Below are 17,478 nucleotides of genomic sequence, written 5' to 3'. Positions count from 1 at the left end.
TGGTGTTCAGATGAAGAAAGAAACTCGTAAGGTTTTGGAAACACTTAAGGGTGGTTTATTTTTTAAATAAAGTATCTTTATTTACATTATATTGTGTTCTGTTTAAGCCAGTATTGGTAATAATGTATATTTTATATATATTTTGTTCCTTTTCTAAGGTTATCAACCTATTGCTACTACTACTATTACACCGCTACAGTGTTGTATTAACTAAATGCTTGTCAAATCTGACAAACCTGAAAATACAAATGCTGAGACAGCTTTGGAGTTGTTCCCTGTGTCCCCTGTTATTGGCTGAAGCTCTTTCTAGTTAGAAGCAGATACTAATGTGTGAAACCCATAATAACTCGACAGGTCTCAGTACTTGCTCTGCCATTATAATCAAAGCAGCAGCAGCATAGCAGATATATACCGCCAAGACCAAATACATTAACATTGCCATATACATATTCATTGCATACTAAATCCTGCGAGTGTTCATGACAGAAGTGTGTTCATTACTATACATCAGGGGTCACCAATCTCGGTCCTGGAGGGCCGGTGTCCCTGCAGAGTTTAGCTCCAACTTACCTTAACACACCTGCCTGGGTGTTTCAAGTATACCTAGTAAGACCTTGACTAGCTTGTTCAGGTGTATTTGATTAGAGTTGGAGCTAAAATCTGTAGGGCACCGGCCCTCCAGGAACAAGTTTGGTGACCCCTGCTATACATAAAAAAGAAAATATCAGTTTGCAACATCAAGCAGCAAACCAGCTGTTTTTAACCTCTAAAAATGAATGGAAGTGAATGAGACTGGAAAAGATTCCAATGGCGGCACCCACGCGTACATGAAGAATTCTTCTCCAGCGCCTAGACTGCAGCTTTGCACAAGACGTTTGGCCTTAGGAGAAATGATCGTGCCCAACTGAGCCTGGTTTATCTCGAGGTTTTTTTAAATCTTCACTTTCACCAATTGGTGAAGTTTTTTCCTCGCCGTTGTCGCCACTGGCTTGCATGGTTCAGTATCTGTAGAGCTGCGCATCGATGGATTACTCTTCAGTGTTTGGACTCTCAGTAGTGATTATTAAACCACACTGAACTGATCTAAACTGAGCTGAACTTAAACTCTGAAAACCGAAGCTTCTATGTGAAGCTGCTTTGACACAATCTACATTGTAAAAGCGCTATACAAATAAAGGTGAATTAAATTTAATTGAATTGAATTAGGTCAAAAGAATAAAATGGAATAGATTGCAATGGAATTGAATGACGTGAATTGAAATAGAATGAGATGAAACATCATTGTTTGTCTAAAAAGGGAGTTTTGAATTCAGTTCTTTCTAATACTCCGGGATAAATCCCTGTTGATTTTCTCTGCAGGTACGACACCATCACTAACCAGTGGGAGATGGTGGCTCCTTTGCCCAAACCGGTTCACTCTGCAGCGGCGACCGTCTGTGGAGGGAAGATCTATGTGTTTGGAGGAGTGAACGAAGCTGGCCGCTCTGCTGGAGTTCTCCAATCATATGTGCCTCAAACCAACGCCTGGAGCTTTATTGAGTCGCCTATGATTGGTAAGAGAATTACTAAACTCTGCTATTCACCTGCTGCATATATTAAATACACTAACGTTTGGGTTACAATCTTTTTGGTGTACATATAAGGAAATTGATTGGTACATAAAAGGCATATTATATTGATTTCTGAAGTGACACTACTGTGTCACTGCATTTTTCCTCTTCGCTACTTTTCCTATTGTTTTTCAATTTAAACACTCGCTGAACGGATATATTTCACTACTGTGTTTGACAAGCGCCGCACAAATGAGCAATGTGTTTTGTTAGATGCTGTGTCAAGTTGAAAGATCTTTAACTTTCACACGCAGAGCAGCTGATCACTGTCAGGTCCAAAAGCAGTGGACCAATCAGAGGAGCTCAGGGGCGGGGCAACTGTTACTAGCTTTTTTTTATAATGGAGTTGGAATAACAACTGTTTCATTATATTGTGGAGGAGGAGGCACTCATTGTTGATGTGTCCAGATATCCTGAATTATATGATGTGTCGTGAAGTGCTTTTCATAACATACTGTTTTCCTATTTCTAATGGGTCCGTTATTATTTCGTCTTCATAATATCGTGTCACTTGGACATTGTGCTGTTTTATAAACCCATGCTTGAGTGCCGCATCTTGCATTCAATTGAATGAGCCCTTAGGCTGTGTTTCCACCGAAACGTGTTTTTGCGCTGCAGAAACGAGACTGCTGTTCTTAAAATGCTAAAATAAATTGAATTTTAAAATATATTCAAATAGAAAACAGCTGCATTGGATTGTATTAATATTTCACAGTAATTAAAGATTTTACTGGATTTTTGATCAAATAAATGCATCTGTAGTAAGCATAAAATACCCATTTAAAACAATTTTGCAATGGTATCTTTAAAGAGCCCATATTATACATGAAATAGGGTCATATGTAGGTTGTAAGGGTCTCCAACAACAGTCTAATATGCATGCAAGGTCAAAAAACACTTTGATGGTCTTATAATCTGCATTTATTTTTACCTAATTATTCCAGCGACTCCCATATGAATCGTTCAGCGATTCATTTGTTCCCAAACCCCTCCTCAGCGCGGAGCTAATCTGCGCTGATTGGACCTATGACAGCCTGCTGCGATTGGTCGACAGTGACAGGCTTCAGCACGAGACAGAGTGAAATGCCCAGCTGCTAATCTACAATATAAAAGTAGTCACAGTGCACACACGCTTCATAGTGTAAGGCTTTTTTCACACACACACACACACACCCACACACACACACACACAACCCTCCTCAGAAGAACTGGGGAGATCGACGCGAGTCTCCTAGCCACTTTACCTGCTCTTTTTCTCCCCCCCCCCCTCTCTCTCTCTCTCTCTCTCTCTCTCTCTCTCTCTCTCTCTCTCTCTCACACACACACACACAACGCTCCTCAGAAGAACTAGGGAGAGCGACGCGAGTCTCCTGTCTCCTAACTGCACACACTCGACCTACTCTTTTTCTCTCTCACACACACACACACACACACACACACAAACACAAACACACACACATCACGTTCCTCCTCAGAACTAGGGAGATCGACACGAGTCTCCTGTCTCCTAGCTTACGATCGCCATAGCAACGACAAACGGCAGTGGAACGCGAGCTCACAAAAGCCTTTAACGTTAAATCCGTAAACAAAGCGGCACGCGTCGCGTTTTCAACGTGGCTTACATGCGATAAGAGATTATAAAGAGTAACCGCGTGTACTGTACCAGGTTAACAAGTAACAAAACACAATAAATACATAGTTTGCAAGCTAGAGTAAACGAGGCAACAATTTTAATCGCACTTACTTACACTAGTGAATAAACCTCAACCACTGACTCTTCACAGTTCACAACTCATCTTTGGGTAGAGACTGTCAATATTATCCATCTGAGCACAGTGTGACTTCATTCGACCGGCGGCGTCTGTGTGTGTTTGTCTAGTGTTTTTTCTGTGTTAGTGGGCGGGGCCGCAGGTTTCAAATCTCCCTGGTTTGCGCGCGTAACTACTGGCGAGGCTTGTGTTTCGTGGCTGCGTCATCGCGAAACACCTAATGACTCGTTATCAAGACGACTCGTTTGAAGCACTATGAGTCGACTCTTTTATAGATGAATCAATAATTTTAAACACTGTACACTTACAGATTTAAGCCTTAGCTGGATATTTCACTTCACTTAGAGCTGTGTTACACACTACATGGAAGGGCATTTTCAAAAACCCATAATATGGGCTCTTTAAATATAAATTATTGTGCAAATATAAAAGTACAGAAATATGTGTGTTGCTAAAACAATGTAAGATGGTCTGAATACATTAGGATAATTGGCTTTTGTCATTCAGTTTTATTTTAGTATCTTGATAAAATTGTGGTTTTCATTAATAATTTAAATTATTTTACATTTTTTTACATTTTATTTAAAGGGGTGGTCCACTACAATATCATATTTTAAACTTTAGTAGATGTGTAATGTTGCTGTGTGAATATAAACAATATCTCTGATTGTAATAATGCTCAAAGTTCAATGCAAAAAGGGAGACATTGGCTTTTACATTGAAGATATTGTAGTTAGCTTAGCAAAACCTACAGCAAACGAAGTTTGAGGGCTACAAATAATATACATCTGGGTAAATGAAGTCATAAACCAACCAGGTTACGCACTGTAGTGGCGCTGTAGTGTTATAGCAGAGAAAGCTAAAATGGCGTCCAAATGCTGCTATTTCCACAGAGCTTCTCTGTTTCTGTATTTAGGCTTCCAAATGACACGACATAAAGAGAGAAGTGCTTACAATTGAACTTTAATTATGTTCCAGAGAATTATTCAAAAAATATATAGCTAGCATTTGACAAAGGACAGCTTTCAGAATCTCTTACAGTTCAGTGCTGGATTTGGCAATAACCTCCTCAAAGAAGGAGCAGCTCCAACCATATTAGACAAAGCTGTGGATTGTGAGCCACAACCTGTAAGTGTCTAGTGTAAAGGTATGTTGTAACAAGGATGTAAACAACGGGAATGCTGTTTGGCGCCATTAACAAATTTATATTTATCCATCAAACCGCTGTAAACACCCACAATCTTCACCAGCGCTGCAGTGTCTTTCTATGCGGACACTTTCCCTGCATTCTACATCTCAAATAACAAACTCACAAAAGATAATGTGAACGTTTCACATTGCTTACACATTCTTATAACCCGAATATATGTGAAAGACACATGTCAGGTTTTATTTTAGAAGAGCAGGCGTGAGGTTCAGCTGTGTCCTCTTTGTTTTCTGTCTGATTCAGGCTCAAACTGATACGGATACACTGACTGACAGCATTTGCACAGTATTTAAAGTTCGTGGTAGTAGAGCCGTGACACTTCCTAGTGGCGATCCACAAATCATAGCACATTATGTTAGCTGACCAATCAGAGCCTCTTGAGGGTGGTTTTTTTTAGAGGAATTAGGAAATATGACAGTCGTTTTCATGTTAGCCGAGTAGCTGTATATAATCAAAGTAAGGTAATTGAAAAAATAACGTGATTTTTTACAAATGAAGCATGAGCACACATTGCTTTGCACCCATAAACCCAACCAAGCCTTTAATGCGGCCTTTTCAGTCACTGTAGTATTTATTGATTGTATTTTAGTTGAAGTGAAGTTAAATCAAATTGGTTGCTAGAATATAAATAAAAATAAATAAAATAATTTAATTTAAATTTAGATGACATTTATTGTACTCCTGGTTTTATTTGTGAAAAACACTAAATTTTGGCTTATTTCTGAAAACAATCCTGGTCTAAAACAATGTTTCTTGGTTTTAGAATTTTTCGATTTTTGGACTAGAAATAAGGCAAGGCAAGGCAAGGCAAGGCAAGTTTATTTATATAGCACATTTCATACACAGTGGCAATTCAAAGTGCTTTACATAAACAGAAATAAAAGAAACAAGTATAAGAGAAATAAAAACAAATAATAAAAATGGTAAAAAATACAAATAAAATAAAATAAATAAGAATAAAATCAGATAAAATGTGTTATAAAAGAATTTAAGAAGAGAAAAACATAGTAGTTCGATCTGTCGGACGTAGCACAGTGCTCATTCAGTAAAGGCACAGCTAAACAGATGTGTTTTCAGTCTTGATTTGAATGTGCCTAATGTTGGAGCACATCTGATCATTTCTGGAAGCTGATTCCAGCAGCGAGGGGCGTAGTAGCTGAAAGCCGATTCACCCTGCTTTGACTGAACTCTTGGGATTTCTAATCTATTTGATCCTAAAGATCTGAGTGATCTGTTAGGTTTGTATTCAGTGAGCATATCTATAATGTATTGAGGTTCTAGGCCATTTAGTGATTTATAGACCAGTAATAATACTTTAAAATCTATTCTGAATGTAACTGGGAGCCAGTGTAAAGACCCGAGGACAGGTGTGATGTGCTCTGATTTCCTGGTTCTGGTCAGAATTCTGGCCGCAGCGTTCTGGATGAGCTGCAACTGTCTGACTGTCTTTTTGGGAAGGCCAGTGAGGAGGCTGTTACAGTAATCCACCCTGCTGCTGATAAAAGCATGAACAAGTTTCTCTAAGTCTTCACTGGAAACAAAGCATCTAATTCTTGCAATGTTTTTGAGATGATAGTATGCTGATTTACTAACAGCTTTGATATAACTATTAAAACTCAGATCTGACACCAGAGTCACACCAAGATTCTTGACCTTATAAATAAGATCAAAACTCTTAAGTAAGAAAAGCACTTTTTGCATGGACAATCCCTGCTCTCACTTCACTACAGTTCCTGTCTGTAGTTTTTCCATGAATCTACGAGCAGTGTGTTGATGGGATTTGGCTGGTGTTTGACTTCATTAGTGTTTGTCAGTTTGACATGTGCTCAGAGACATGAGGCAGTGGGTGGAGGGACGCTCTAGGGGGAAGCGAGGCTTTTTTTCGACCTGTAACTCTGTGGCAAATGCAGCCCTGAGGGACACGGCGGTGCAGGACTGAGAGCTTCATTACAGCGGGAAGCAAGAGTTTCCCCATTAGTGCAGAAATAAGTGTGGATGTAAAAAAAAGCTCAACTCAAACTGCCCCCAAACCAGATTTATCTGCCATTTATAGTCAGGAAAGTAAGTTATTTTGGATATCCACCTGACTGAAGAATATTCTCCAGCCAGTCACTGTGTGCTGCTATAAATGTCCTGATGCAGAGAGACAATTATAGAGAGCTGTGATGTCTGTTATTCACAAAATGCTGACCACAGGATGCTCTTTTTAAAGAAATGAAACAAGTATTAAACTTTTCCTTTAACTCCTATGTACTGTTGGGGGTGTTGATTTGGTCATAACGTTCTTGTGTTTCAACTAGTGGAATGATTTTGGTGACAAATCTTATTTTGACACATATTTTGGGAAAATACATTGAATTAGAAAAAAAATCTTAACAATACACTATGGCCCTTTTGTTACGGTCGGGATGAAAGCATCCACTGGATTAAACTGCTGTAAAATGCATCAGATATACATGGTTTTTTGCTACATTCGTTTTTCCATGGCGGGGCGCCATGCCAAAATTCATCCCGCCATGGCTACATTACAGCTTCTCATTCAAAACATTTCATTTTTTTAATAGCGGGTAATAATCGCACCAAAACGTATTAAAAGGTAAGTGCATTATAACCGCGCGAACTGTTCTGTAACCGTAGTAGTGCTGTGCGTTATCTGTTTAACCCTTTAAGGTTACGTGCTGACTGACTGACAGGTGCATAATGCGTGAGGCCAGCAAACACGATGTATAGCTGTTTTACTTTACTTCAGGACACATTAATACGCTCTGTAGGTCTATTAGAGACATTCATAAATATTTCTAGCAAATCTAATAAATGCTGGAGACATAAACGCACTAAATCACACTTCAGCAGCGTTGTTTGAGAGCGCACAAGAAGATCTGCGCACTCTTGAAGTGGCTTATATTTGAGGGGGCGTGCAAGAAGTTTTGTGCACGAGCAGAGGAAATCGGCGCGCAAGCAAAGAGATCCGCATGCTGTAGTCTATTACATAAATGCGATCTCGACTTGTAAAACTGCGCTCACGACATTTGTCATTGAAATAACGCCACAGGTAGTTGGTAGATCTGTGTAAAAAAGGTCTGCCGCCACAGCTGGAAAAAATCCTAGAGGAAACACTGCATATATATATATATATATGTGGACTGGATTTTTAAAAAATCTTTAACCTGTTAGCCAGCACTCAATTTCGGGGATTTACACCTACCTAACTTTAAATAGTAACAGTTCCTGACTCCAGTAAGCTACAAGTTAGGTATCAATGGAAAGAAGACACTTTACGCTTTACTGTGGTAAAAGGAGAAGTTACATGTTAAAAATAGAAAAAGTTATACATTATGAAGTCATGAGGAAAAAAAATTGTATTGTGTTCAATATTTGTTTTGGACATGTGAAACAACATTGCCATTGATGCATTGTTTTTGATTGATTTTTTATTTTTTCTCCCTGTTTTACTGTTGGTGGGTGTTTTTGCCCCTTTGACTTCCATTATAACCACATTATAATGTTAATTATAAAACCATGACACCATATAATCATGCATTTTTGATTGTTGTTGGTTTTCCCTCTTAGGAGGAGGTCAAATTTGTAATTTTTACTCTCTTTTCTGGATTTTATATGGAGTATAACAACAAATTAAAGTGTGTATATGTGTGTCTGTGAGTGTGAGAAAGTGACCTTCACGCGCTAACCTTGATGTGTCTGAGAAAATCTAAATATGTATCTCAGCTCTCAGAACTACATGGAGTAAACAAAAACAAAGACTGTGTATTTATGCACCATCAAATGTGCTTATAATGGAAGTCAACTGGACAATAACAGCCACCAACAGTAAATTATGGAGAAAAAATCTAAAAATCTTACAATTTTTCAAAGCCAATGTTGTTGCTAATCGTTTACATCCCCAAGACTGATTAAAGTTAAAAATCCAGTCCACAATTTCTTTTTATATAGTGAAAATACATAATTTTGTGTGGGTTTTTTTTCACCAAATCAGTGACATCATTTATTAATTTGGCAATTAAAGAGTTAAAATCTTGTAATTTTCTAATCAATTTAGTAGTGTTGATCAGGACTGAGGCTGATTAACAGATTTCTGCAAAAAAGAAAAAAAATTATCTGATGCAATTTTACAGCAGTTTAATTTAGTGAATGTTTTCATCCCGAACATAACAAAAAGGTAAAACAGTGTTCAAGAGGAAACGGAATGGAAAGAGGAAAAGGAACTCTAGATTTTTACCATCGATTTTGGTTTAATACCAGAATTTAGTAGCAATGCTTAAGTCAACCTCTGTCGTACAGCACTTAAAAAGAGGGGTAAAATATTATATATTATATTATATTATATTATATATTATATTATATTATATTATATTATATTATATTATATTATATTATATTATATTATATTATATTATATTATATTATATTATATTATATGTGTGTGTCTCAATTATTTAATTCATTTGTTTATAAATTTAGGGTTTATAAACTTAAAACTAATTTAAACATAATTATTAAAATATAGACTGTTTAATAAACTGTTGTTGAAAATTTTTAATGGTCAGATAATGGTCAATAAAATAAAATAATTGTACAATTGTACAATTTGGGAAATATGAACAGAATTTGGGGCCCATAATATTTTGTCTGACTTTTAAAAAATGATTAATTATATATATTTTTTCAATTGTATACAATTATTCACATTTTGTAGATTTTGAGTTAGGGTCTATAAATTAAAACTTAATTTAAACTAAATTATTACAATATAGACTGTTTAATAAACTGTTGTTGAAATACATTTTTATTTATTTATTTTTTAATTAGTCATGCTTTCTTAATTGCAGTAAAAAAAGTAACCATTAAAATTGGAGAAAAATATAATGGTCAATAATTAAATTAAATTAAATTAAATTAAATTAAATTAAATTAAATTAAATTAAATTAAATTAAATTAAATTAAATTAAATTAAATTAAATTAAATTAAATTAAATTAAATTAAATTAAATTTAATTAAATTAAATTAAATTGGAAATAATAACAGAATTTGCAGCCCATAATATTATGTCTGACTTTTAAAAACTTTATCAGTTTTAAATAATTATGTACTTTTAAATTATTTGCAATTTTGTACATACATTTTGCGAAATTTGACACCTTTTTATTACAAAAATGTTATAATAAAATCAAGAAAAATCTATTGGAAAATGAAATCTATATACCGTTTGCCATTTAAAGGAATAGCTCACCCAACACTGAACATTCTGTCATCATTTACCTATCCTTTACTTGTCAAAAATACTGCTAGTTTCTTTTTCTGTTGAACACAAAAGAAGATAGCTTGAAAAATGTTTGAAACAACAGTAACAATTGTTTATCCTAACATTCTTCAAAATATCTTCAGCCATTCATTTATTTTTCTCTGACTTGGTCTTGATTTCAGAGGTCCCCACAGTGGAATGAACCACCAATCATATGTTTTACGCAATGGATTCCCTTCCAGTTACAACCCAGTATTAGGAAACACCCATACACACTCATTCACACACACACACACACACACACACACACACACACACACACACACACACACACACATACATACTACAGTCAATTTAGTTTACCCAATTCACCTACAGCGTATGTCTTTTGACTGTGAGGGAAACCAGAGCACCCGGAGGAAACCCACGCCAACATGGGGAGAACATGCAAACCCTATACAGAACTGCCAACTGGCCCAGCTGGGACTCGAACCAGTGACCTTCTCGCTGTGAGGCGACAGTGCTAATCACTTAGGGTAAATAAAAAGAGCAAATTTAAATGTTTAAGTGAATTATTTATGTGTAGATTTTCTGAGTTCAGCGAGTTGATCTAGTTTATAAGCTCTTGCTATAGTTGTTTGTTACATGCATCAGATTTTTCCACAGCCGTCTTGGTGAAGCTGTAGGCATTTATTCTTTAGTCATTCCTCTGCAACTTGTATCTGCTTAAATTGGAAATCTACAAAAGTGTATTTTGTTATGTCCAGTTTTAATAGACGCATGTGTTCGACACCAAAGCAAGATCAGTGCCTGCGATTTACAGAAACGCAAACTGACCAGACGTTATTTGTTTTTAATGAGATTTGCGACGTCCTCCTGCATTTGTCACTGTAAAAGAGCTTCACTGTTCACTCTTTCATCTGCACAGATAAAGGGAACTGGCTAATAGCTAGTTTCTTGTGTTATTCATGACTAGTTTCTTGTGTGTTCAGCAGTTTTGCATTATTCGCTTCATTATTGGCTGATCTGGAGCCTGACAGATGACTGGTGAAAGGATCATTCACACTTATAGACGACTCCTATTTTTCTCACACGTTCTGCTTTTCCTTTAGAATTCATCTGGAAGAGCACGTGGGACCATTTTTAGACGTGAAAGTGTTTTTGTGGTCTGTCACGGTCCCTGTGGGTCCTTGAAATGTGTTGTGTTCAGTTTAACCAACTTTGAAGGTGAAGTGCTGCGTGTTGAGTTACAAAAATAAAGCATATTTTCAAACAATCTTTCAATCGTAGGTTTACAATTATCCAACAATTATACTATTTTATATGCGGTTTTATTAAAGAGCTAACGTGGTAAAACATGTGGGCTTGATAAAAACCACCTGTGGAAAACACACTCTTTCATCTTTGACACTTTTCCAGTTTTCTATAAAATATATAAGTATATAAAGACAGAAGTATAGTCTGCCTTAGGTATTGTGTATAGTAAGTATTTATTGTATATGTATAGTTAGTTAGTGGTTAGATTACCACTCTGGTATTTTAGTTATGAAGAGGTTTAAAATAGCTTTTACGTCCAGTGTTGTTTACGTCCAGTCCATAAATCATATTTATGATTATGTTTATTTATGTAGCACTGTGGTCCTGCAAAACACAACATTTCGTTCCACTGTATGTCCAAACATGTAGCGGAATGACTTGGTGACATGAGCGGCTTGAGTTAGCTTGACTTGACTTGACTTGACTTGATTTAGTTTGACTTGTCTTGAGTTATCTGGCTTGGCTTGACTTGTGTTAGCTTGACTTGTGTTAGCTTGACTTGACTTGACTTGACTTGACTTGACTTGACTAGGCTTAAATAGACTTGACTTGACTTGATTTGAGTTGACTTGACTTAAGTTAGCTTGACTTGATTTGAGTTAACTTGACTTAAGTTAGCTTGACTTGACTTGACTTGACTTGACTTGACTTGACTTGACTTGACTTGACTTGACTTGGCTTGACTTTGCTTGACTTGACTTGACTTGACTTGACTTGACTTGACTTGGCTTGGCTTGGCTTGACTTGACTTGCTTGACTCAGCTTGACTTGATTTGAGTTAACTTGACTTGACTTAAGTTAGCTTGACTTGACTAAGCTTGACTTGACTTGACTTGACTTGACCTGACCTGACCCGACCTGACTTGATTGACTTGACTTGACTTGACTTGACTTGACTTGACTTGGCTTGGCTTGGCTTGGCCTGGCTTGGCTAGGCTTGGCTTGGCTTGGCTTGGCTTGGCTTGGCTTGGCTTGGCTTGGCTTGGCTTGGCTTGGCTTGGCTTGGCTTGACTTGGCTTGGCTTGACTCAGCTTGGCTTGACTTGACTTGGCTTGACTCAGCTTGACTCAGCTTGGCTTGGCTTGGCTTGGCTTGGCTTGGCTTGACTCAGCTTGACTTGACTTGACTTGGCTTGACTTTACTCAGCTTGGCTTGGCTTGCCCATTTCAATTTGGCACAATTGAAATGCATATGTACAGTATATAGCTTGTTTCCATCAGTGAATAAAAAACAAATGTGTTTCCTGCAATATCATGTTTACACAATTGAACTTTTTTTCTATTTATTTCCCCTCAATTCTGATTTTTGGCTCAAAATTAAGTTTTTATTAGGGGGTAAAGTTAAGTTCTATGTGAAGCTGCTTTGACACAATCTACATTGTAAAAGCGCTATAGAAATAAAGATGAATTTAATTGAATAAAGTCAGAGCTGCTCTTTCTTTGCCCATAAACAACGAGGAAAAAACTTATATAGATTTTTAAATTTGATCACAATTTAAACTGATAAAATTGTTGCATGTAAAACAATGATTGGTTTTTGAAAGAGTTTTAAAGTTCTGCCATTGTGTGGGCTGAAATGTCAAAATTGCAAGATATAAATTAGAAAATAAGCCTATATACTATATACTGACTATATACGCAATTATGTGCGATATAGTCACAATTCTGAGGGAATTCTGTACAACTTTCTTTTTTCTCTCAGTTGTGAGTTCATCTCTTACAATTCTAAGTTTTTATCTTTCATTTCTGACCTTAATTCTTAGAATAATATATATAAAAGCAATGACAGCAGTGTTCAATATTGTGTATGTATGTATATATATATATATATATATATATATATACACACACACACAGTGTTATTGCTTTCGTCATGAACATGGCCTATATTACACTGTTATGTGCCTTTTTTGGTGCTGCTTTTCTGATCTGGAAAGGCTTAATCACGAGTTTCTGCTCATAGAGCTGAGTAAATATGCTTCTTTTCAATCCTCCAGCAGAAATAACAGCATGTGGGTTCAGAATTATGTGAGGGTGAGTAAATAATGATAGAGGTGTCATGTTTGGGGACTGAGCTATTCCTTTAGCCAGGTGCTGATTTTTGCATGGAGCCAATCCATTTCAAAGTCAAAAATGTTTGCCACATCATTTGAGCTCCTTCAGAAGATCTAGATAGTAAAAAAGAGGTTTGGTTGTAGATACCCTAGAATGGAAATATATATAAATGTGTATATATATATATATATATATATATATATATATATATATAAAATGAAGTATGAGTATTTTACAAGCTACATCAAGGTGTGTGTGTGTGCGTGCGTGCGTGCGTGTGTGTGTGTGTGAGAGAGAGAGAGAGAGAGAGAGAGAGAGAGAGAGAGAGAGAGAGAGAGAGAGAGAGTTCGCAGGTAATGGCAGGCTGCAGACCGTCAGAGCAGAGCTCATTAATATTCATGACCCTTCCAAATATGGTCAAAACTGAGTTTTCCAACCATGTTTTTCATTCTAAGGGCAATTACCGTGGTCATAAATGACCATATAAAACTGAAGTATGTTATGCTGAGTTTTTGAACTTACTATGTTGACACCAGAGAAAAATGTAACATTAAATCAATACCCTGTATGGCACCTTTAAGTTGTGTGTAGCAGTCAGAGTGATGTATGTGTGACATTTCTTTCACTCCTAACTTAAATAAAGCTCTCAACCACTTTAGTTGGAAATAAAATCATTTAACAAGGAATCTGCTCAATTTAAAACATATTTTTGGAAAAATGAAGTATGGGTATTTTACAAGCTACATCATGCTGTGTGTGTGTGTGTGTGTGTGAGAGAGAGAGAGAGAGAGAGAGAGAGAGAGAGAGAGAAAGAAGAGAGAGAGAAAGAAGAGAGAGAGAGAGAGAGCGTGCGTGCGCAGGTAATGGCAGGCTGCAGAACATCAGAGCAGAGCTCATTAATATTCATGACCATTCCAAATATGGTCAAAACTGAGTTTTCCAACCTTGTAGGACATTTACCGTGGTTATAAATGAGCATATAAAACTGAATTATGTTATGCAGAGTTTTTGAACTTACTATGTTGACACCAGATAATATTTTAACATATTAAATCAGTGCACTCAATGGCACCTTTAAGTTGTTTAAGCAGTCAGAGTAAAACTAAATATATATAAAATAAACTAAAATAAACCCCTCCACCACTTCAGTTGGAAATGTTGTCATTTGACGAGGAATCTGCAGTTTGCTAAAATATTTTTATACAATGAAGTATGGGTATTTTACAAGTATGATTTTAATGCTACATCACGCTGTGTGTTTGTGTGTGTGTAAAAGATAGAGAGAGAGAGAGAGAGAGAGAGAGAGAGAGAGAGAGAGAGAGAGAGAGAGAGAGAGATAGCAGGTACTGGCAAGCTGCAGAGCGTCAGAGCAGAGCTCATTAATATTCATGACCCTTGAAAATATGGTCAAAACTGAGTTTTCCAACCAAGTTTTTCATTCTAATGACAATTCATGTGGTTATAAATGAGCATATAAAACTGTTTCTGTAGATTTATAACTTACATAAGCCACATACCAACTAAAACCCAACTAAAAATACTTGGAAATATTGACGTTTAACAAGGAATCTACTAAATTTTAAAAATATTTGTGGGAAATGAAGTATGAGTATTTTGCACATGTGTATTTAAGACTACATCACTGTGTCTGTGCGTGCGTGCGTGCGTGCGTGCGTATGTGTGTGTGTGTGTGTGTGTGTGTGTGTGTGCGTACATGTGTGTTTGAGAGAGAAAAAGAGAGAGAGAGAGCAAGCAAGTAAGTACTGGCAGCTGCAGAGCTCATTAATATTCATGACCCTTCCAAATATGGTCAAAACTGAGTTTTCTGACCAAGTTTTTCATTCTAAGGGAAATTCCTGTGGTAAGAAATGAGCATATGAAACTGTTTCTATAGAATTCTTGAACTTATATAAGCCACACACTAACTATGTAGACACCAAAGTACAATTTAACATATTGAATCAGTGCACTCAATGGCACCTTTAAGTTGTTTGCAGCAGCCAAAGTGATATATGTGTGACATTTAAACTCTACAGCCGACGGCAAACGTTCACTCGCACACATGCGACTTTAAAGCACTTTTAAGTCCAGCAGGTCAAACACGCAGACGGTGAGCATTTAGAGCCGCTGACTCAAAAGATCAGAGCCACGACTGGCATCATCTCTCGCCTCAAAAGGCCAGCTGCATGTGAGAAGGAACATGATATTTTGATTATTGTGAAGGGCTTGAGTGATCTGGAAAGGTCAAACGAGATGTCAAGTGTTGCAGGTATTCTTGCGCGGCGGATAATGAACTCTTGAGGGTTTGGTGCCCCATAACGTCATCTCAGACTGGGCGCTTATTGATTTTGATGTTGCTATGGGCCGCGGGGCTCTTATTGATTTTGATGTCACTATGGACATTGTGGCCCAGGGATCATATGTTTATTGCGGCTGTGTGTGTGTAAGAACTAGCAAAGGCTCAAATACAAAGCACCTCCGTCTTCATTGTCTTGTTGTTTGACTTCCTTCTCGATCAATAAAGTCATGGAAACGGTCAACAGTAATAAAGCATCTAAAACGATGGTGTAGCATAATAAAATAGCCTGGTAATTGCAGTGTAAGATAGTAAAGCAGAGTGGTTGAAGACGTGGGCAGGTAATGGAAAGATTGAGAATGGAAAGGGATTAATAAAAACATATTATTTATGCATTAAATTGATTCAACTTATAATTAAAGATGATGTTTGCAACATTTCGAATGATGTCTCAGATGTGGTATGGTGGCTCAGTGGTTAACACAGTCACCTCACAGCAAGAAGGTTGCTGGTTCGAGTCCCGGCTGGGCCAGTTGGCATTTCTGTGTGGAGTTGGCATGTTCTCCCCGTGTTGGGTGCTCCGTTTTCTTCCACAGTCCAAACACATCCGCAATAGGTGAATTGGATTCTAGAAATTATTCTGATTGGTCCACTGCTTTGGAATTGACATTGATGAGTGGCACTGGGTGTAAAAGTTTAACCCTCTGAGGATGCCAGGTCATGTCGGAATGACCAGCATCTTTTTTTCTTATTAGTGCAAAAGACTTTAAGAATACTCTGTTCATTTTGGTTACACAAATACACTCACCGGCCACTTTATTAGGTACACCTTACTAGTACCAGGTTGGACCCCCTTTTGCCTTCAGAACTGTCTTAATCCTTCGTGGCATAGATTCAACAAGGTACTGGAAATATTCCTCAGAGATTTTGCTCCAGATTGACTGATACCATCACACAGTTGCTGCAGATTTGTCGGCTGCACATCCATGATGCGTATTTCCTGTTCCACCACATCCAAAATGTGTGGTTTGAGATCGAGTATTGGATTGAGCTCTGGTGACTGTGGAGGCCATTTGAGTACAGTGAACTCATTGTCATGTTCAAGAAACCAGTCTGAGATGATTCACGCTTTATTACATGGCGCGTTATCCTGCTGGAAGTAGCCATCAGAAGATGAGCACACTGTGGTCATAAAGGGATGGACATGGTCAGCAACAATACTCAGGTAGGCTGTGGTGTTGACAAAATGGTCAATTGGTACTAATGGGCCCAAAGTGTGCCAAAAAAAATCCCCCACACCATTACACCACCACCAGCAGCCTCCGTTGTTACAAGGCAGGATGGATCTATGCTTTCATGTTGTTGATGCCAAATTCTGACCCGACCATCTGAATGTGGCAGCAGAAATGGAGACTCATCAGACCAGGCAACGTTTCTCCAATCTTCTATTGTCCACTTTTGGTGAGCCTGTGTGGATTGTAGCCTCAGTTTCCTGTTCTTAGCTGACAGCAGTGGCACCCGGTGTCGTCTTCTGCTGCTGTAGCCCACCCGCCTCAAGGTTGGGACGTGTTGTGTGTTCAGAGATGCTCTTCTGCAGACCTCGGTTGTAACGAGTGGTTATTTGAGTTACTGTTGCCTTCTATGAGCTGAACCAGTCTGGCCATTCTCCTCTGACCTCTGGCATCAACAAGGCATTTGCACCCTCAGAACTGCAGCTCACTGGATAGTTTCTCTACCATTCTCTGTAAACCCTTGAGATGGTTGAGCGTGAATATCTCAGTAGATCAGCAGTTTCTGCACTGTAAGCCCGGACAGGTTGATTGAACTTAAAAAATTTATGGAAACTCGTTGCCCTAAAAAAGCTAATTTCATCTTGTTGAATAAACAACACTTTTTTAGTTTATTGTACTTATGATTTCAAATGCATTTAATTAAATATTTAGTTGACTGAAATGAAGGTTTT

At 37.5% G+C, this 17,478-nt stretch overlaps 1 protein-coding gene across 1 annotated transcript in view; it reads left to right on the top strand.

The window, feature by feature from the left end:
- LOC130244123 (kelch-like protein 29) overlaps positions 1-17,478 on the top strand; it is a 747,683-nt gene that overhangs the window by 702,189 nt on the left and 28,016 nt on the right. The window contains 1 exon segment of the mRNA XM_056476409.1: positions 1,360-1,553. Coding sequence (XP_056332384.1) covers positions 1,360-1,553 — 194 coding nt within the window.

Source organism: Danio aesculapii, chromosome 17 (assembly GCF_903798145.1).
Source record: "Danio aesculapii chromosome 17, fDanAes4.1, whole genome shotgun sequence".
Classification (NCBI taxonomy): Eukaryota; Metazoa; Chordata; class Actinopteri; order Cypriniformes; family Danionidae; genus Danio; species Danio aesculapii.
Note: the sequence above shows the minus strand (reverse complement) of the source record. Positions and strands in the feature narration are given on the sequence as shown.